The 22,198-nt window shown below is 38.2% G+C and overlaps 2 protein-coding genes across 8 annotated transcripts in view; one reads left to right on the plus strand and one right to left on the minus strand.

Annotated features, from left to right (window-relative positions):
- Positions 1-2,097: 2,097 nt before the first annotated feature.
- On the minus strand, positions 2,098-9,616 carry TRMT5 (tRNA methyltransferase 5). 6 transcript variants are annotated; one of them, XM_070593135.1, is made up of 5 exons: positions 9,472-9,616; positions 7,443-8,095; positions 5,417-5,541; positions 3,154-3,808; positions 2,098-2,802 (listed from the first exon to the last, which is right to left on the minus strand). In XM_070593135.1, exons 1-5 carry the CDS (start codon positions 9,474-9,476, stop codon positions 2,693-2,695), a joined length of 1,548 nt encoding a protein of 515 aa, XP_070449236.1. In that variant the 5' UTR covers positions 9,477-9,616; the 3' UTR covers positions 2,098-2,692. The 6 variants fall into 6 exon arrangements, with proteins under 6 accessions (XP_070449236.1, XP_070449237.1, XP_070449240.1 ...); XM_070593136.1 differs by having other exon boundaries at positions 2,098-2,782; positions 9,472-9,608; XM_070593139.1 differs by having other exon boundaries at positions 2,098-2,782; positions 9,247-9,554.
- SLC38A6 (solute carrier family 38 member 6) overlaps positions 9,552-22,198 on the plus strand; it is a 58,620-nt gene continuing 45,973 nt past the window's right edge. The window contains exons 1-3 of one of the 2 annotated variants that reach the window (XM_008539205.2): positions 9,552-9,822; positions 10,940-11,070; positions 12,893-12,966. In XM_008539205.2, coding sequence (XP_008537427.1) covers positions 9,718-9,822; positions 10,940-11,070; positions 12,893-12,966 — 310 coding nt within the window. In that variant the 5' untranslated portion in view covers positions 9,552-9,717. Of the gene's footprint in view, positions 10,136-10,939; positions 11,071-12,892; positions 12,967-22,198 lie in introns of both variants that reach the window. The other variant, XM_008539206.2, reaches the window with a different exon arrangement.

Here is a 22,198-nt window from a genome sequence, read left to right on the forward strand (position 1 = left end):
TTGAATTTGCAATAAATGATTTAAATCAGGGGTCCTCAAACTTTTTCTGTGGGGCCAGATAGTAAATATTTTAGACTTTGTGGGGTAAGAGGCAAAATCTAGGACATTATGTAGTTACTTATATAACAAGATAAAATAAATTGGCACAATTTTTGTAATTAAAATTCAAAATATCGAGTACATTTTTTGTAATGCCTCTTTTTAGGGAATAACACTTCCTTTAACTGGGATTCTGAGTGTTTCCTATCATCAAAATCAGTTAATGATAACTTGCTAATGGTTATCTGTAATGAGATTTTATACATATCATCTTTAAAAATGTCTTTTCACACAGATAGATACTGCCAAATACTGCTATCAGTCCAGGAGCATATGGTTTTAACTGAGTGTATTTATCACTTGGAAGGCATTTGTAAAATTCTATTAGATGTTTTCTCTTGATATTTGCCTTTTAGCATATCATTACATAGTACATTAATCACTTCCAATTGAAGATTAGGTGGAAGCTCAATTGTAGTTAAATGGATTTTGAAATATGGAAACTTCCTTTGCATTTGCACAAAAGTCCCCAAAATGCTGAGCTCAGATAATATATCCACTGGCAATTTACGTGAGAATGGAAGTCTTGTCTCTTGTTTGGACTTTTGATAGTATGAGAAATGTATAACACAGGATATTGTGATTCAAACATCAATTGTTAAAATGACTTTACCGCAATATGTTTCTCATTAAAGTTATGTTTGCCTTGTAATGGTAGGTTGAAATCTTTAAGAAATATTATCAAGTCTTTAGCGAAAGTTAACTTCCAAAGCCATTCAGTGTTCTAAAATAGTGTTTAAGGGTGGTTCTTCTTAAGACAAATTTCAGTCTTGAACCTGAGCTCAAAAAATTGCAATCAAACTTTATAATTGTTAGACAAATGAAACTTAGATCAAGCAAGTCAGGAAATTCAGCTTCAATTTCTGACAAAATTCAAGGAATTGAAGATGGTTAAAGTCTGAAAGCAAATGAAGTTTGTTTACCATTGACACTACTGGTTCAGTAACATGATAGAGTCAAAATTTTCTGCATCATACGTGCTAGTGAATAATACAGTGAATAACCATAGGTTTTAAATACCTTACATTTTTCACAAGCTTTGTAAATTTGTCCAATTAGGTCTTTTTCTACCTCACCTGTTTTTTTGCCACCATCATTTATAACACATCTTAGCAGATTCCACTTCAGGTTGTATAGAATTACTGTTTTCTCAACTTTGAAAATATTCACCTGTAGTTATTCCATGCAGAATTCATAGAGGCTAATTCTTCAGTAACTTCAAACTGAGCATTGATGCTTAAATAAACAAGAACAGCAGTTTTAGTAACATCTGTCAACTCACCAAGTCAAAGAACCACTTGGACTCATTTACCTTTCAAATTGATTACTGATGTTGCTCCCAATGTCCTCAACTCTTTGACCAACTGTTCTTGCTAAAAGGCCCAGAGTCTTAAGCAAGTTTACTGTCTCTGGACACATTTTTTTGGCTGCTGCATTCAAACAACCTCACCGTCAGTAAATGGCTTTCCGTGCTTGGCTCACAAAAGAGACTGACTTTATTGGAGACTTGACTTACTTTGGTTGCAGCCTCATTTTCATTTTTTATTTTATGAAGAAATTCTGCTATGATGAGAGATTTCCAGTTTAAATTTTTTGATTTTTCTGACAGTTGCTTCTCTGAGTTGGAAATGCTGTGATGAATGTTTCTTTTGGTAATGTCAACATATATTGTATTTTAGCTCAGGTATAGATGCTTTGTCATCTAATTCAATTTCAAAATAATTTACATTCTACTGTGCCTTAAAAGCACTTTAGAAGCCCACTTACCTTGTTTTGAAATGATGGATATACACTGGTAATAATAAAGAAAAATGTTACAGCTTGATGATACCCATGGAACTCAAAACGCTAAGTTATAACCATGTCAACTATGATTTGTAGCGTGCTGAGCAGCAGTATGAAGTAATGAGAATCACACCCAGTTTGTGCTGCAACTACTCAGTTCTGCTGTTCTACCATGAAAGCAGCCATAGACAATATGTAAACAAATGAGCAGGATATGTTCCAATAAAACTTTATTTATGGACAAGGAAATTCAAATTTCATATAATTTTCAGGTCACAGAATGTTCTTTGGATTCTTTTTCAACCATTTAAAAATGTAAGAACAATTCTTAGGGCACTTGCCATAGAAAAACAGATGGTAGACCAGATTTGGCCGCTAGACAGAGTTTTCCTATCTCTGATCTAAATAATCTCATTTTTTGATACTTTTACTGTGATAGTGTAGGGGTACTTACATAAAACTTAGCTACACTTTAAAGTAAGGATAACTGCAAAGTGATATTGCTGCCTTCCTAGTTAGCACATATGCTTCAAAAACTATTTTCCCAAAAGAGACAATATTTTAATACATCTAATAAAAATTAGATATAATTTAGATTGTAAAATTATAATTATATATTACAACTTAGAAAATAAAAATATATTTAGTAGAGTTATTTAATTTAAATTTTAATTTGATAATCCTCAATTTATAAGATAGCAAGGGCAAAACATGAGTTCAATACTAAAGCAACTGGTATAATGTTATGAAATCATACAAATTACATTTCAATACATAAAAGTTTAGTGGGGAGATGGAGAAAGCATTTTCAATTAAGTGACTGAAGCAATTTGTGTTTTTTCTTCTGAAAAGGCTTTATCTGTCCTCCGGCGTTTAAAAGGTGGATCTTCATAATTCTCTGTAACAAATCCAGAAAACCTGTATTAGATAAGATATTTAACATTTGAAAATGCTTTTAAAAAGCAAGGAATATAGGCATTTTAAAGATTTTTAATCTACTCAATTTATACACGAAATAGTAACATTCCTGTGGATTTATTATTTTAATGAAATAGCCTTCTACTAGACTGAACAGTGTGTCACACTAAAATTTGTGAAATTGGTACAAACTTTCAATTGAATGGCAAGGGGTCTTGAACTGAAATATCTTAACTAGAATTAGTTTTACCTATTTCCAAATCTAATAAATAATATAAAATATAAATGTAGCCCAAGAAAGCTCCATGAACGGTATTATAAGTCACATTTAATTTCCCAGAAATTGCTCACCTGGATTTGGGGTCTGGTTCTTGTAGAGTACAGCAGCAGGAATCTGAAAGGTGATGCATAACATTTCCTTGTTCGGGGCCACATTTCTCACTAGATGAACTGAACTGCATGCCTCCAAGGAGATGCCTAACACAGCTCCAGCTCGTTGCTGAACGTCCTTAGCAGGGTTAGCATCTTTGGAAAAGCTGTAACAGTGCACTATGGGAAGGAGTTCACTGCCGCATGGCTGCCCATCTAAAAGCAATTTGAAAGCACTGAGAAACTCGATAGCCTTTGCTGGCAAGTTCATGACAATGTGCACAGAGTGTTTTCTTTCTTTTGACAGTGGTCCCAGCTGCTGCATTAACTCTTCTCTGACTGGTCCTTGGAGGAAGTCTTTCCCATCCAAGTTAAAGACTTTCACCTTTTGGTCCACTTTATTTAATTTACAATTGTGCAGTAGCCACTTATGGGATTCAGGATTGAGATCATTGGCAAATACAGTGCAGTTTTTCTTTGCTACTGGAATGGCAAAGGGCCCAACCCCAGCAAAAACATCAAATAGGACATCTCCAGGTTTGAGAAGTTCTGTGATACGGCTGTGTTCTGTAGAGAGGCGAGGATTCCAATAGACTTTTGAAAAATCAAATTCATAGGTGTAGTTGTTTTCTCGAACCTGAAAAAGGTATTACGCTTTTGGTTAATCTGCTTAGTCTTAAATTCCAGTCACTGGTATTGGATGGGAGCACCCATGCACAATCACACATTTAACTTTACAACTATTAACAGCAAATAACAGTACATTTAAAGGCATTTTAATTAGAATTCTGGTGTTTATGATATATGTGAGGCCAGTTAATATCTCCAGAAGTTTCTCAGAAATTTTAGATCCTCTCTCTGGAAGAATGATGCTCCCTGTTACTCGAACGGTCAGTACCAAGTGAAGAACATGCACAGTGGTCAATCAGGGTATACCTAAAGGTTATGCCTTAGTGTCAGCTGAGATAAGCACTTATTACCAAAGGATTCACTTTCAAATCTTACTTGCCATAACAGACCTCGTGCATTATACACAAGCAGTAGGCAGTGGGGGGTTGGTATACAGGGAAAGACCATGCATGGGCTCTAGAGTCAGAAGCCTGGCTCCAGACACCCTGCTGAGTCATTCCTTGTTACTTCATCTGCAACCATTATCTTGTGGGCTTCTTAGGTTTTGTTATATTTGAAGCTTTTGGCTCCGGGCCTAACAGTAAGTGTGTAGTAAATGGTATTCTAATATTCTGATACAATTAAATTATGGAGAAATAATATTATGCTTAAGATATTCACCTAAGTCCATGTGGCTCAGAATCTTAAAAAATAATTACTCTGCATAAACTCTCGCCTGAGTTTTATAAAGTCCTGTTTAAAAGGTATGTGTAACAATTTAAGAGTGGCCTTTGTTATTAAAATTTTTGTCAAATTATGGAGAGTTAACCTATTTCCTGCTTGGGTACAAAATTTCACATACTATTAACATATAATTATCTAAGACTTTTGGGTTAAAAAAAGTTTATTATAGTCAGTACTCCAGAGGATTGTCGAGGTGGGGGAGGAGAAAGTGGTTTATACCAGGAATCTGTTCCTACGTATTTTAAATTATTTTTCTTTTAAATAGATTTGTTTTTATTATTAAAAAAAATACGTGCTCAGTAGAAAAGTATAAAGATGATAACAAAGGTCACCAGTAACTACACCAAATAAAAATATACCACTGTTAACATTTGATGTGTGTGCATATTTACAAAGATATTTAGTTAAAATGGAAGTCCAGTATATATACTGTTCTACAACTTGCTATTTTGTCACTTAACCTGTCAATGGGCAATTTAATAAGTATGAAGCTAAATAATCTTTAATGATAGAATATTCCACTGTATTGTTATACCAGAATTTAATCAGTTCTCTACTGATGAATATTTAGGTTGTTTCCATTCCTCTGTTTCTTTGTTATTATAAAAATGATGATGAAGAACCTAGTACCTACATCATTACAATTTTGTCCAGCTATATCCTTGGGATAACTTCTTATAAATGGAATGTTAGGTCAAAGGGTGTACCCATTCAAAATTGCAGCATGTTACCAGATACTCTTTCTAAATGTTTATATGTAGTCCCATCAACAGAATATATAAATGTTTACATTCTCTCATCAATACTTGATATTATAAATATTTTTAATCTTTGTCATCTAAATATGAATCTTGATATATACCACACTAGGAGACAATAAAATACTCTATACCTTGGTCATCATATTCTCCTCTCCAGATAGCACTTCCATTTGGAAATTTCGATATGTATTATCAATATTATTGATTTTATTTACTGCTGAAGTGATTCCTGGATTTTTGTCAATCATAACTTGGCCTAAAAGAAAAGATGAGAATTTGTAATAAATATTGCCTACTGGTTGCAAAACAAAAGCTAAAACTGCAAATATGAAATGGAAATGAACTGTATTTTGATTTATGGACAAAAACTGCATCTAACGTATAAAGTAGTATGCAATTTTAAAACTTCAACAGATTACTAAAGTTAATGTCTGATGGCCTCGAATACAACACAAAAAAATGTATGGGCACATTTTTAAAGGAAAAATTTTGAGGAGTTTGGGTCTACCTAATATTTTTCCATGTTTTCTACTATATCTCCTCAAATGTACCAATACACAATAAGCAAAAAGCTAGACCATAGAGAACTGGTAAAGAATGAAAAGGAGACGTAAGGACTGTGGCAACAAATGGTCTCAGAAAACACCGGCCGTCCCCATTGGCCTCAAACCAAATGTTTGCTTTACTGTGCACCTGAGATCCATGCCCCCACTTTGGAAATAGATACTAGCAAAATAATGTTTTCAAATAAAAGCAATATAGATTCTTTAGAATCTTATTTTTTTAAATGTTCATTTATTTGTTCTTTTTGTCAAATACTTGCCAGAGCAGAAAAAGCTACAACGATAATAAAATATGCCAAAAATGGTATTTTGACACCGTTTAATCAGTCTACTTTTTTTGTCAGCATTTAAAAAAATTTTTCAGAATCTATATGCTATCCCACTGCATAAGGAAAGATAATTTGATTTGTAAGTTAGTAAAAAGTCCTCAATAATATAAACATGCTGAAATACAACCAGAATTTGTCTAATTTCTCTCTGATAATTAGATACCGGATTTTAAATAGGATAATATTAATAAACTCCAGCCAATCATTGCTCTTATCCTCTTCTACTTCAGGTATCAGAACTCAATTTTTAAGGTACAAAAATTAGTCTGAAATGACGAATGAAATTAAAAAAAAAACACAAACCTGTTCTGAAGGTCTGTAGTAAAGCTTTAAAATTATCATTGTGTGAAAATGTTTTGCTTTTAATCAGTGAGCGCTCCTTTATGAAAGAGAGGTTATAAAATAGGAATGCCAAAAGGAATGTTTGAGTTAAGATAGGCAATGGCTCAAAGGAAAGCCTAGAGCTGACAATTGCACCCAGTCATAATTATAAGGATCTGCTTAAGTATTTATTATGTTATCACTAAGCATTATCAACCCCTTTCATCAATAAAAACAAAGGAAACGCATACATAATAGCATATTTCTGAAATCCTACCCACGCAAAATACTGAGCACTACATTTTAAAGTTGAACATCATTCCCAGAAGTTCTGACAATTACTCTACATTAAAAAAAAATCTGGAGAATGCATGGCCATCAAATATTTATATAAGGTCAAGAGCAATTCTGATTAGTCTCCTACTTTTTTCTTATACCAAATAAAGGACCCAGGTTCAAATGTGGGCCCACAGAGGTATGACATACACAAGCATCATTTCTAAAAGGCTAGGAGCACTAAAAAACAAAGTATGGTGCCTGACATATAGAAAAAGCTCAATTAGTTCAATCGATGAAAGCATGAGCGTCTTGCACTTTTGACTATAAAACACTCAAATTTATGAAACCTAGCATTCAACACAGTCTTGAAGGCCCAAAAGTCCTGTGTACTAAGATGACGAACTGCCAAAAAATTCTGCCAAAGCAACTGATTCAAGTTTAATCTATGCTTATGTATTGTGTATGCAAAAGCTTTACGATATTGGGAGCTTGCCATGACTCTGGCAAGGGTATTCCAAAATGACCCTCAAAAGAGAGGGTACGTAGCTCAAAATGATAAAATGTCCTGCTTCTCTAATTTAGCATCTTAAAAAATAATTTTCAAAACTAAAATTAGAACTTGCTAATTGATTTCTAGTATGAAAACATGACTACAACACACCTACCAATTAAATGCTTGAAAGGTAGTTGATGATCTCGAAGGTTCAGGTGAGCTATATGTCCAACTCTGCTGAACCCAGAAGTCACATCTTGACCTTCAGGAAGCACAGCTCTCAAGATTTCTTCTGACTTAAAATTTTCGTAAGTTAGTTCCAAATTATATTTAGATATCTGTGGATTGACATTAAGCTGTCTTAAAATATCTAGTTCTGCTTTCTCAAAGGAATCATTAGTAAACATTTTATAGGGATCCAACATAATTAGCCTGCTTTCTTCATCTTCTGGGTCTTCAATCACACGTTTTATGCCTGGGCGCTGCAGTGCTGCCCTTTTAAGGGATCGCATCAATTTACTGACTATTTCTTTCCTCACTTTAAGCACTGGGATGGTGACTGTCTTTTTAAAAGCTGTTCTATCAAGTTTTGTCATTCCTCGAACATCAGAGGGGGGTGCAAACAATTCAGAGTCTCTCTGATTTGTTTCTGTTTCAGGCATGGTTGAGAATCTTTTTCTTTGATCCAACAAGAAAATACCAGTTGCTCTGCTAAGCTTCTGTATCAGTGATGTCCAAGCTAGTGGAATTGATTCTGATTCAGTTATTCTACAGTTTTCCACTTTGAGAAGTCTTCTTGAGAATGCAAATGGCCTCCATAAGATCCTAAAAAAAGTATTAAGAAAATACCATAAAGCTACAAACTAACTTCATGTTCACACTAGGTTTTGAGAATAGAAATTTAAATCCTGTTTTAAATAACCTGCTAAATGCTGCTAATTAAAACTTTTAGCGGCACGTACAAAGTATACTATCTTTTCCAGGATAGGATGACTTTTATTAGTGGCAAATAATAAATTTGCAATTTCAGCCCACCTGCTGGCAAGACAAAGGCTTAGTGATCCATCAGCCTTCCTATACTCCATGAAGCTCTCCACCCACAATTTTCTAGAGAATACATCTGAGATTGGCGTTAAAGGATCATCTCTAAATGAAACGGTCATTATATTTATGACTTTATCAGGGGCAGTATTTACTAGGATATTCTTTTAATTTTTTTTTTATTTTTCCTTTTTCTCCCGAAAGCCCCCTAGTACATAGCTGTATATTTTTTAGCTGTGGGTCCTAGTTGTGGCATGTGGGACCCGCCTCAGCATGACTTGATGAGTGCGCCATGTCGGCGCCGGGATCCCAACCGGCGAAACCCTGGGCCACGACGCGGAGCGCGCGGACTTAACCACTCAGCCACCGGGCGGCCCCTACTAGGATATTCTTATGGGTGCTTATTGTGTCAGACGCTGTGCTAAATGCTTTTCACACTTGATCAATCTTGGGAGGTGTGTGGGATCGCACCCTCATTTTGTGAGTAAACTAAAGCTCACAAGTAGGTTAATTCACCAGACGCCTCGTTGCTGGTAAGTGGCTAAGCAAGGACTGAAAGCCAGGCCTGCTGTCTTCAGTGCTTGTGTTCTTAACATACTGCTAGGTTGTTTGTCTTGACTGCCACAAGTCCTGCCTCTAACTAGAGGTTTCAGTATCTTGAGGAGGATTTTGCTGAGTGTTATATGCACATCCCATTAACAGTATCAGTTATTCGGCTTGCCTTCTAGAATACCAAAGAAGTAATTGTAAGTGGAAAGCGCCCTGCCCCGGAACCCTGAAAAGCAACAAACTTCACAGGGTTCAAAATGGGTCTAGCAGTTACCCAGCGATGTCATCTTGGGTAAATTACTCAATCTGAGTCTCGGTTTCCCACCTGTAAAATGAGCTAAAGGCTCTAGCAGAAAGCTTTTGGGAAGATTAAGCAGACTCCTCACCACGCTGTACTCGGACCGAGGCTCAGCACCGGGGCGCGGGGGTGACCTCGCGACGCTTCCTCGCCCAGGCAGCGCGAGGCGGAGAGCAGCCCAGGCGGGCGGGTACCGCCACCGGACCCACAGCCCCTTGGGACTATCAAGGGTACCGCGGCCGCCACCTCACCAAGGTCACCATCTCAATTCCCGGCGCCGCCCCGCCGCGGGCTCCTAGACCAGACCCCTCACCTCATGCTCTGGTGCAGCTCGGAAAGGGACGGCGGGCGGAGAGGTAGGCCCTCGATGACGTCATCACCGCTCGCCGCCGAGGGGCGGGCGTCAGCAGCTCGCGCCGATTCCTTCCTTTCTTCCCCACCCTAGAGAGGTACGGGAACGGGAAGGGCAGGGCTCGCAGCCCCGCCTCTGGCGCGCCTAACGACGAGACGGCAGGGATATTAGCTGGCAGATGGACCTGGCAGTCCGCCAGCGAGCAGCATGCAGGCGCCCGGGGGGACCCTCAACGCCCAGCGGGGCTGGTATGTCTCTGCCCAGCAGCTCGAAGAGGCGGAGGCGGAAGAGTCGTGCCCGTTGCTAAGCAACGTAAGTGGGCTCCGCGCTTCCCGGCGCTCACGGCCTCTGGGCTTCCCTGAAGTGCCTGCCAAATAAGACCGGGAAAAGAAGGGCGACGGCCCGGGGAGAGGGGAGAAGCTGAGCCTGACTCCTGGGGGATGGGGCCCAAAGGCAACAGTGAGATTCAGATGAGATCCGGCGGAGTGCTTGAATGTGAAAGCGGCCTAACAGGTCCTAGGAAGAAAAGCTGAATGGAAGGTGCAGGTGGAAGAGAGGCAGCTCCGAGTGGAGGCTGGGGACCCGACTGGTGGAGCAGCCCTAGGGTCACGTAACTCTCTGCTGTGTTAGTATCTTTGTCGGCTTCCTGTTTTCTCCACCAGTCTTGTGAGATTTTTGCAAGAGTCACAAGACTTTTCTTTTCTAGACTTAGTCATTGAGGGCCTATAAACAGTACAGAGATCCTTAGCGGCGAAGGAGGGAAGGTTGGCCTGATAACAAATACGTAGCACTTCCCTGACCCTAAAGCCTGTGCAGTGGGCACTCGGCTTTTTAAGCCAAATCACTGGACTGTAACAGTTTTTAGTCCCAAATGCTGTTTTGGAGGAGGGTGTTTTCAGGCGTGTCCTCGCCAGAGCAACGTGAATTGCTTCCGTTTATTATATCGTCGTTACAAGGTATTCCTGCCCATCCTTCCTGTGGAGCAAACTTAATTCATTAAGTATATAAATAGCGATTGGTTTTGCAGACCTGGTATTTCAGGAGCAACTGTTGTCTCCAGCAGCCCCAAGCTGACTCAGGGATTCTTCAGTAGTCACGTGAGCTGAGGCCATCTCCCTTCTCTCCGTCACTACCTCATTCCTTTCTATCTTCATCTTTTGCAGTCACAAGGTTAGTCATGGCTCTTCCTGAAGCCTGCGTAGCCTCTGTACTGGTGGAGATGATATTCCTAGGAAACTGGATTCCTGGAGCTGCACTAGTGGGAGGTGGAAAGGGAAGAAAGGACACCAGTGCTGGTTGAGCAACTAGTGTGTAACACAATGCCTGGTGGTTTGCAGGAGACCTTCTCCATAACCTGTCAGTCATTTCTTGATGAAATTTGAACTTCACCATCCAAACATTTAACACTATTAAATTTATGTGCTTACAGGAGTTTCACAGACAGAGCTCTCCAGGTGTTTCATTTGGTCTCTCAGTATTTAATTTGATGAATGCCATCATGGGAAGTGGCATCCTTGGCTTAGCTTATGTTATGGCCCATACTGGTATCCTTGGATTTAGGTGAGTTTTTTTCTTATTCTACCATTGATTTTTTTTTTTTTCATTTTGATAGTATACTGAGAAGCAAAGAGATAGGCTGCAGAAGCTGGTGCTATACAATTTCTAGTTAAATTATTTCTGGGGTTTTAGCATTTTCCTGCTACTCTTATATTGTTTCAAGCCTGTAGCTTGGAGGGATATTATATAATTTGTATTTTTTTATTCAAAAGTGTGGCTCATTTTAAAAAAATAGAAACTTGATCCACATTTGTTTATAACCTTAAGAAGTGGCCTATTTGTTGTGTCAGGTTGTCCAAAGTGAATCAAAGTTTGTCGGTCATGCAGATTGCTTACAAATAGCAATTTTGTGAATGTAAATAAAGCACATAATCTTTTCATTCATCTCCATCTCTTCCACTTCTCCTGTTGTTAAGTAGTGTTGTTTCCCTTTCCGAGGCTAGACGTGTTCTTTGCCTGTTCCTTTTCATCTTTCAAGACTGGGCTCGGATGCCAGTTTGCCCAAAATAGAAGATATTCCTGGCTTTTCTGTGTTCCCATAGTGCTTTCTATATTCATGCTGTTATTGTAATGTGTTATGATGATTGTGTGCCAGTTAGTTTCCCCACTAAACTCTGAAATTCTTTAGAACTGGACCCTATCCTTAGCATCTACACCCATGGTTAATAGAATGAATGGATGTTTGTTTTATTTTGTCAGTAGAAGCAGACCTATTTTACTAGGAAATTTAAAATATGAGAAAGTCTCATTTGGCTGGTGTTTTTTTTTTTGCCTTTATTTTGAATTAAATAAGCAAATCAATTTTTAAGTAACCCAACTTGCTTTTATTATGGAATGTGTTCACAGACTTTCATAATTTTAAAACTTCAAAACTATATGTGACCCCTTAGGCAAGACATAGTCATAGGACTTATTTTTTGGTTCCCTTTGGAAAATCATGTTTTACACTCTAGGGTCTTTCATACGCATGTGTACACTGAATGTGTGCTCACTGAATCATGTCACACTTCTCATTTGGTGACACCAAACAGTTATTTTGTAAGGTGTCCGATGTGAGTTTCCTGACAAGTGTACTTTCCATTTCAGTTTTCCTACTTATTAACAAGCGTTAAATGCACCACAAAGATAGTATTTCTTCAGCTGTTGGGGCACTCCACGGGGGCAGCTCTCTAGAAGCTTGTCCTGCCAGTATCTTCCTGAGAATGAGTAGGGGGTCATGCATGTTGTTTCTTTCCACTCTGTTGGTGGGAGAATCCAAATTATTACATTGCTTGCACTTTTTTCAAATTGTGTCATAAGAAGTGTGTTGACTGCATTTGGTTTGGTTTGGTGACTGTGTGTGTTTAATAGATGCTAGGAAATGCAGTCAATTCAGTTTTATAGATAAAGTATGACAGGGAGGTACACATTATTGGAAGGGGGGGATGGAGGAAAGGAAAAAGGAGAAGACAAGGAGATTTCACCACTGAAACTTCTCTTTAGACTAAGAATAGGAAAAAATAGTCATAAAAGGGAACTAGTGCAAGATCATCTAATGGCTGAACCAGCAGTCAGCAGACGAGAGTGCTAAAGGAGAAGATTTGTTTTTGTTTTAAAGTTTGTTTCTTTCTGATTTCTTTTTTGGTTTTAAAAGCAGTATATTTTCATTTAAATAAAATTTGGTAAATACAGAAAAGTATCTTCTCTCTTTCTTTACTGACTATAATCCAACTACTTAAAGACAGTCCCTGTGAACATTTGAATGTGAAAAAAAAATTGTTTTGTAATGAAATACCATAAAAAAGAAACTTTTTAGGGGGTTTGACCATGTACTCTTATATTTTAGTTTCCTGCTGCTGATAGTTGCTCTTCTGGCTTCTTACTCAGTTCATCTCCTGCTTAATATGTGTATTCAGACAGGTGAGTAAAAATATGCTGATTCATTTGATGAAGCAGCCCCTTGAGATTATATCTACGTGCAGGATTGGATGTCTTAAATCTAATTTCCAGTGAGGCTACATTATTATTAAGTAGGGTTGTTGAAATGGAGAATTTCAGAAGGCCTGGATATATGTCTATGTAGACCCAGTCCTACTGGGGAATATCCAAGGACGTGATGGGAGCGGGAAACTAGCATTGTTACCTGCATTTCTCCTCAGCACACAACATAGTTTCCTGGATTAGAGTAGATTAGACAAAGCACCTGAAAGCTGTTCAGAGCATTCAAACCTTATGTTATGGGGTAGCAGTAGACAGGTGTTCATTCTGATCATATTTTCTCCTAGGGTGATCACTTCCTCAAGGAGAACACCCCAGATCTACTACTGCCTTCCCTTTTTCCTGTCTGTCTGCCGGGATTGTGGGAGGCAAGGTCACTAAGCTTTGATTTACTTAGATAGTTTTGTATTTCAACTTGCAAGTCCAGAATAAGATAGTTTTTTGTAAGTGACAGATGTATATGCAGTTAATACAATACATATGTTTACATGGGTTTTTTCCATTTGGAACTTCATCATGCAGTTCAGTTTTGCATGAGGACTTTTAACAAGTCCTCTAGGTTATTCTTGTGCAAGTTACAGCTTATAGTTCACAGCTGTAACTTGCACCAATACCTTTGGCCATCCAGTTTATGAATGAATGCCTTTGCTTTCCAGGGGCTTGGGTGATATTAATCTCAAAGTAACAAGTTGTTCATAACAGCATCCCAAATTCAGGAATAATAGCCTTAAATAAGTGTATCTAAATCCTGCTGAAACTTGACTAGAATTTTAATGACATGTTTTGAAATTTTGCTTCTTTGTGTGAAAAAATTATTTTTACTTAATTGTGATAGTTTAACATCTTAATAGGTTATTTTATTATGGGTTCTACTCAAAGATTAATACATTAGTCAACTATGTGGCAATTCTGTCTTCATTAACTAAAATGTTTCGCTTTATTAGTTTCAACTATTTGAAAGTAATATTCAATTTCTGAAGATTTCCAAGTAATGCTAGTTTTTTACTCTCCCTCAGTTTCATCTATATTTAACTTTAAAATTCTGACACTGTCTGTTGTTCTTTTCTGTAACTTTGGGGCATATAATGTGCAAACCTCTGTATTTCTTTCTTTTTTCTTTTTCCTTGATTTTTGTAGCTTACTTGGTCCATGAACTAGCTTCTTCATGGTTCTTCGTACACACTGATGCACGTCTTCTGTTGAGTGAATTCCTTCAGTCAGTGTAAAATTCCCTGTGCAGGTAGGCTTTGTAAAAAAAATACGTATATATAGAAGACTAGAGAATAGCATGTGACTAAATTCCTCCTCAGTTTGTTGGACTGTCATGAAGGAGTATCGTGCTGAGATCAGAGGCGTTGGTCAGAGAAAGGGCTATCAGAAGTCTTGTACAAAACAATTTCTTTATTTATTTGCCTGGAGGTAAAAGGTGAAGAGAAATTTTTATCTTTATAAAAGTAAAGGATTTCTTTACGTGAAATTCTGATATTTTAGATTTTATCTAGGGTTTGGGGTCTATCAGGACTTTTCTTGGGAGCTGAGCTGGCATATAACGTACCTTAATCTCTCTAGCCTTTCGTCTTGGTAATGGTAAGCCTTTCCTTTTGGGATTGTTGTGAGAATGAAATAATGTATATAAAATGCTAGCTTTTATTATGAGTTTTCATTGGGGCAAAACCCTTAAGGATTGCAAGGTTTTGTATACACTGCTGGCTCAGAAAGAGTTCGCTCATTGCAGTTCTTTGGGGAAACTTCTCTGCCCTGGGAATAAACCCTTAGTCTCTTCTTCTGGCCTCCATATCACTATCAGCACGAGGGAATGAGAGTTCTGGAACTCACCGTATTTCCAGTCAAGTCCCTACTCCCTAGTCCTTGATTCCCACACTCACTGCATTGTCACCATTATTTGCCTTGAGATTATTTCGATTAATGACATTATACCATTTACCTTAATTTACGTCAGTCACTTCAAGAATCCTAGGTTATCCTTCATTTCCCAGGCTTATCTCATGTGGCCCTGTCATCCATTTTCTGACCTCATCTCCCTCTCCTCTCCAACTCCTGAAACCCTTCCACTGTGCTCTCTAGAACTCATGATCAATCATCAGCAAAACCCTGTGTCCTCAACTCTTTTCTGAACATTTCCTTCCCTTCTTGCTCCAAGTCTTCTCTGAGGACATTGCTTTCCCTGTGGTCCTTTCTTCCATGTCCCTCGTACTAGTTTGAAGATGGGATAGATGTCCCATTCACACCTCATTTTCCACTTCTCAACCACCTTCCTCTCCGTAAACCCCAGCTTTGAATCTCATTACTCCATAACACCTGCTGCTCCCCTTGCTATTATCACCTATAGTCTCTTCAGCCACTTTCTGTCATTTTGTCAAAATTTTAGCTCCCACTTTACTTTCAGATTCTTCAGTGTTACCCCTGTTATAATTCTGGATGATGTTAATATTCATGTTATAATCCTTCTAATACTTTCATTTCCTTAACTTCTTGTCTTCTAATGATCATATTCCGTACCTCCCTTGGCTACTTACTTCCATGGTCATACCATTGATCTTGTCATTACCAAAATTACATCCCCTCCAGAATCTCCTTTTCAAGAATCTTGCCTTCCACCCACCACTGTCTCTTATCTTTCTAACTCATTCTCTTAAGCACTCCGACTCTGACAATTCTCTGCCCCCACCAGGACTTCAATTCATTGATCCTACCACTTGCACTGTCCCTCACTCTTTTGTCCATATTTCCCCTCTTTTATCCAGTTCAAGTGTCATGGTGTGTTATTGCAATCACTCCCTTGCCCCTCTCTTGCATCATTATACTCCCCTGGCAAAACCCCGACCCTAGTTAAATGTAACTCTGCCTACTTCACACATGCGCCTGTGCAGCTGAATGTTCCTAAAGAAAAACACAAAGCTATGCAGGTTGATATCACTATAATCCAATGCCTGGTGGACCTATGATGCTATCACACAATCTTTATCAACTTCTTTAGTTCATTCACTTGCTTACTCTGCTGTCTAGGAGATGACTTTTTCATATCTTCTTTCTCTTACACCTTCAGCACATTCTCCTTGGTTTCATTCTTAGCTGATGTCCTCACTTTCTATTTCACTGAGAAAATAGAAGCAATCATAAAAGAACTTTATAAGCTCTTGCCACCACTTCTGCCTACCCATTTTCATCTGTGCCATATACTCTGTTACTTTCGATGAACTCTTGTGTTCTCATCTAAGGCCAGCCCCTCCACTTGTCCTGTGATCCTTCTGCTCTCACCTACATCTCTCTAGCCACTCTTTCCCTTCTCTCTTTTTCATCATCTTTGTTCCTGTCTACTGTTTTCTTCCTGTCAGTTTACAAATAGTCTATAATTTCTTTCATTTTAAAAATGACTCCACATTCCTTCGATATGCTTCATACCTTCATAGCAAAACTCCTCAAAAGAGTTGTCTATACCCGATATTTCTCCTTCCTCCTATTCTCTCTTGAACATGCTCCAGTTATGCTGTTCCCATCATTTCACTAAAATTACTGTACCAATGAGTTCCACATCAATAAATCTAGTGATCAGTTCTCAGTCTTCATCTTGGTTGACCAGTCAGCAGCATTTGACACAGTTGATGGCTCCTTCCTCTGTGAGACACTTTATTCACACTCTCCTGCCTCTCCTCCTATTTTGCTGAATACGCCTTCCCTCTTCTTCTGCTGAGTTCTCTTTATCTCCCCATCCTCTAAACAGTGGAGTACCCTTGGGAATATTCCTCTGATCTCTTGTCTTTTATGCTCACTTATGGGCTCATGATGATCATAAAATTTACACCCCAGCCTGGAACTCTTCCCTGAATTTCAGGCTCATATCCAACTGTTTCCATGCCATCTCTAGTTGGATATCTAATATATATCTCAAATTTACCAAACTCTCCATCTTTGCACTGCCAATTTATAGCTTCCACTGTTTACTCATCTAAGTATATTTTCCTTCTAGTTGGCTCAGGTCAAAAATTTTGGAGTTATTCTGGACTTTTTTCGTTTTTCTTTTTTCTCATACTCCAAATACAAGTTCCAAATGTGAGAAAGAATCTGTTCTGTAATTTGGAAGGTAAAATGTTGATACAACAATTGTGAAGACCATGATGGAAAGGTATAGAGGTTACCCATTTGATGCAGCAATCATGCTACTAGATATTTACCTAAATGAATTGAAAGTTTATGTTGACACAAAAACATGCACATGGATGTTTATAACAGCTTTATCCAAAATTGCCAGAACTTAGAATCAATGAAGATGTCCTTCAGTAGGCGATGAATAAACTGCTCTATCCAAACAATGGAATATTATTCAGCAGTAAAAAGAAATGAGCTATCAAGCCATGAAAAGACATGGAGGAACCTTACAAATGCATATTACTAAGTGAAAGAAGCCAATCTGAAAAGGCTCCATCTGTATGATTCCAATTATATGACATTTTTGAAAAGGCAAACTATGTAAAAATATCAGTAGTTGCCATGGTTAGAGAAGAAGAAGGAATGAATAGGAGCGCAGTGAAACTATTCTGTATGATGTTCTATTGGTGGACATATGTCATTATCCATTTGTCAAAACCCATAGAATGTACAACATCAAGAGTGAACGCTAATGCAAACTATGCACTTTGGGTGATGATGTGTCAGTTCAGGTTTATTGATTGTAACAAATGTATGACTCTGGTGTGGGATATTGCTGGTAGGGGAGGCTGTGCACATGTCGGGTAAGGGAGGATGTGGGAACTCTCTGTACTTTCTGCTCAGTTTTGCTGTGAACCTAAAACTGCTCTAAAAATAAAGTCTATTTAAAAAGAAGGAAGGAAAGAAGCAAACTTAGAGGAATAGAGGAAACATACTTCAGAAACCAGATGAAAACTTGAAAAAAAATGTTATATTTAATAGCTTCAGAGAACTAAAAGAATATATTGCATTCTTGAAACAAGAATAAGAAATTATTAAAAGGGTAAATTCAGAGAACACAAGTCCTGGAAGCTAAAAATAAAATTTTAAAATAATCTAGTAGTTGGATTGAAAGAGTTAAGGACATTTCCTAGGGAAGAAACAAGACAAGGAGCTTGAGAATGGGAGAGAAAATATAAGAAAACTAGAGGATCAGCCCAGGGGCTTAGTGTGTAAATAATAGGAATTCCACAAAGAGAGAAGAGAAAAAATGGGAGGAAAGAAAATTATCAACAGAATAATACTAGAAAAGTTGTGTAACTGAAGGAAATTAGTTTCCAGATTGAAAAAATTCTTCGTAGTATGCAATATGATAATTGTAAAAGAATTCACACCAAGACACATCATTGTGAAAAATCAGAAACCCAGTTATAAAGAGAATATCATAAAAACTTTCAGAGACAAGAAACAAACAAAAAATTCTCATACAAAGAATAAAAGACTAAAATGGAAAAAGACTTGCCAGGAGCAATACTATAAATTAGAAGACTATAAAATAATACCTGCAGAATTCTTGGGGAAAATGACTTTAACATAGAATTCTATACCCAGCCAAACTCATTTAGATGTAAAGATAGAATAATGACATTTTCATACATGTAAGGATTCCAAAAAATTATCTCCCATGCATCCTTACTTAGTGAGCAATGGAGGATGCCATTTACCAAAGGTAGGAAGGAACAAAGAAACAGGGAATTTAGCATAGGAGAGAAAGAAAGGGAATTCCCAGGACAACAACTGAGCAGCAGGTCTAAGAGCCACCTCCAGATTAGGGTAGTTCTTTTCACAAAGGCACAGTCAGCTCTCCAGGCCATGCTTGCCCTCAGGGTTGTGTTCAGGATGGAAACCCTTTTCTTTTTCTTCTGGCTGTTGCAGAAGTGTAAGAATCAAATAGTGGGAAATTGAAATAAGGTATTAGCAAACAGAATAAAAGAAACAGGTTAAGGAATGTGACGAAGTTAGAATTGAAGGGGGCTGATACCTGGCTGAATGTGGAGAGTGAGGGAGAAGGAAATGTCTAAGGATATCTCCCAGATTTCTGGCTTGGGCCACTGCGTTAATGATAGTGTCATTAATAGAGAGAAGAATTCAGCAGGAGGTGTTGGTTCAAAATAAAATAGTTTGGTCTTGCATAAGTGGGCTTGGAAGTATAAAGTTTCAAGAGGGACAGGTCCTAGAACTGAAGCCCGAGATAGAGGTTCATTCATTCATTCAGTATTCTTCTATCTCTTAGGAATACAGAGATGGATACAACTCACTTTCTTCCCTAAAGAAGCTCATAGTGTAGTAGGGGAGACAAATATATAAGCAAATAATTTATATCATAGTGTGGTAAGTGTAGCAATTTAAACATGTGCAAAGTACAGTGATAGCTCTGAGGTGGGAGTGATTTGCCTTGTCTGGGTTAGGGAGTGAGGCTCAGAAACATTCCTGGAGGACTGAGCTGAGAAGCAATTTGACTAGCAGACAAAGCAAGAGAGTATTCTAGCCTATACAAGGGTACAAAGACATATGCTGCATATTTTATTCAAGGTACCATAATAGTTTATTATTATTAGCGTATAAGATACAAAGGAGAAAATGAAACTGAAGAGAGAGACTGAAGTGTCAGATCCTACGGAATCTGGCGTTTTTTACTGAGGCAGTGAGAAGCAACCAAGGTGGTTCAAAGGAGTCAAGGTAGTTACTGGGATTCTCTGCTTGTTACTTCCAAAGAGGATTTTGGTCCTTCCTAGAGCCCACTGAGGAAGCTAAGATAGTCCCTTATCTTCCTCTTCCTAAAGGAGGATTAGAATTCTTTTATGAGGATTTTAATTTTTAGTAATGATGAGGAAATAAACAAAGGGTAAAATGGCCCCCTTGTGCTCCCAATTTTGTTTTTTTACTTTAACCCTCTAGAGCAGTGATTCTCAACACTATCTATTGCAACACCTAACTTTTATTAAAAAAAGTCAAATACTCCCTTTCCTATCTGAAATGAAATTCCTCTAGGTGTTATCACCTACTGGTAGTGGGCTGAATAATGGCTCCCCAAAATTTGGCCATATCCTAATCCTGGAACCTGTGAATGTTACCTTATATGGCAAAAAAGGACTTTGCAGGTGTAATTAAGTTAAGGATGTTGAGGTGGGGAGATTGTCCTGGTGGATTGTAAACGCAGTCACATGTATCACTGAGGGAGCTCACAGGCAGAAGAGAAGGTAGTGTGACCACAGAGGCAGAGATAAGAGGGATGTAGCCACAAATCAAGGTATACCAGCCGTCACCAGAAGCTGGACGAGGCAAGGAATGGATTATCTTGAGAGCCTCTGGAGGGAGTGTGGCCCTGCTGACAGCTTGCTTTTGACACAGTTAAACTGATTTTGGATTTCTGGCCTCCAGAACTTAGAGATAAATTTCTGTTAAGTCACCAAGTTTGGGATAATTTGTCATAGCAACCATAGGAAACTAATACACTGCAGTCATGTGCCGCATAACAACATTTTGGTCTACGACAGACCGCATATATGATGGTGGTCCCGTACGGTTATAATGGAGCTGAAAATTACTATCACCTAGTAACGTTGTAACATTATAGCACAATGCATTACTCACGTATTTGTGGTGATGCTGGGGCAAATCTTCAGGTCCATTCAGGAGGTATTCCAGAAGAAGGCATTGTTGTTATAGGAGATGACAGCTCCATGTGCGTTATTGCCCCTGAAGACCTTCCAGTGGGACGAGATGTGGAGGTGGAAGACGGTGATATTGATGATCCTGACCTGGTTTAGGCCTAGGCTAATGTGTGTGTTTGTGTCTTAGGTTTTTTTTGAGGAAGATTAGCCCTGAGCTAACTACTGCCAGTCCTCCTCTTTTTTGCTGAGGAAGCCTGGCCCAGAGCTAACATCTGTGCCCATCTTCCTCTACTTTATATGTGGGATGCCTACCACAGCATGGCATGCCCAGCAGTGCCGTGTCCGCACCCGGGATCTGAACCAGCGAACCCTGGGCCACCAAGAAGCAGAACGTGCGAACTTAACCGCTGTGCCACCGTGCCGGCCCCTGTGTCTTAGTTTTTAACAATAAGTTTCTAAGGTTAAAAAAATAAAATAAAAAATTTCAAAAATAGAAAAAGCTTATAGAACAAGGATATAAAGAAAGAAAATATTTTGTACAGCTTTACAATGTGTTTGTGTTTTAGTCTGTGTTATTTCAAGAGTCAAAAAATTTAAAAAAATTTAAAAGTTTATAAAGTAAAAAAGTTATGGTAAGCTAAGGTTAATTTATTATTGAGGAGGGGAAAATCTTTTTAATAAATGGAGTGTGGCCTCAGTGTGCAGTGTTGATAAAGTCTACAGCAGTGACAGTAACGTCCTAGGCCTTCTCATTCACTCCCCACTCACTCAGAGACTCACCCGGAGCAACTTCCTGTCCTGCAGGCTCCATTCACGGTAAGTGCCCTATACAGGTGTACCATTTTTATCTTTTATGCCGTATTTTTACTATACCTTTTCTATGTTTAGATATGTTTAGATACACAAATACTACAGTTGCCTGCAGTGTTCAGTACATGCTGTTCAGGTTTGTAGCTTAGGAGCAATAAGCTGTAGCATATAGCCTGGGTGTCTAGTAGGCTATACCGTCTGGGCTTGTGTAAGTACACTCTATGATGTTCGCGCAATGACGAAATCACCTCACAAGACTTTTCTCAGAACGTAGCCCTGTCGTTAAGTGACGCATGACTGTGCTTATACATAATATTATGTCATATAGTAAAATAAAGGAGAAACAAAGACAAATTAAATGCTGTTGGTGATGTGATTTTCCTCAAGGCAAACAATTTTTGGCAAAGTTCAAAACAAAACAAAACCTGCATTTGCATGGTCATTGTATTCCTAGAAAATTTTAATGTGTATTTAAACCATTAACCATTGTTTTCTCAGTATCTACCAAACTGTGCTTGACACACAGAAGGTATTTAATAAAAGCTGGATACGTGGGTCACAAATGGGTGGATGCATTAGAGCTACAGAGGGATTCTATCTTAAAAGTTCTGAAGTCAAAAAGCAAGGCAAAAATTACATAAAGTCAAAATTGCCTTTGAAAATTTCTTATGTAGTTTATAAAATAGAGTGTTCAACATTTACATGACATGTTGGACACTAACGTATTCTTTCTTAATAAAGCT

This window comes from Equus przewalskii, chromosome 25 (genome assembly GCF_037783145.1).
Source record: "Equus przewalskii isolate Varuska chromosome 25, EquPr2, whole genome shotgun sequence".
NCBI classification, from domain to species: Eukaryota; Metazoa; Chordata; class Mammalia; order Perissodactyla; family Equidae; genus Equus; species Equus przewalskii.

Coding starts and splice junctions, on each gene's coding strand:
- TRMT5 (XM_070593135.1), bottom strand. Junction 3,809..5,416: donor AGGAGAATATGATGACCAAG/GTATAGAGTATT, acceptor TACCTTTTTCAG/GTTCGAGAAAACAACTACAC. Junction 2,803..3,153: donor GAACCAGACCCCAAATCCAG/GTGAGCAATTTC, acceptor TATCTAATACAG/GTTTTCTGGATTTGTTACAG.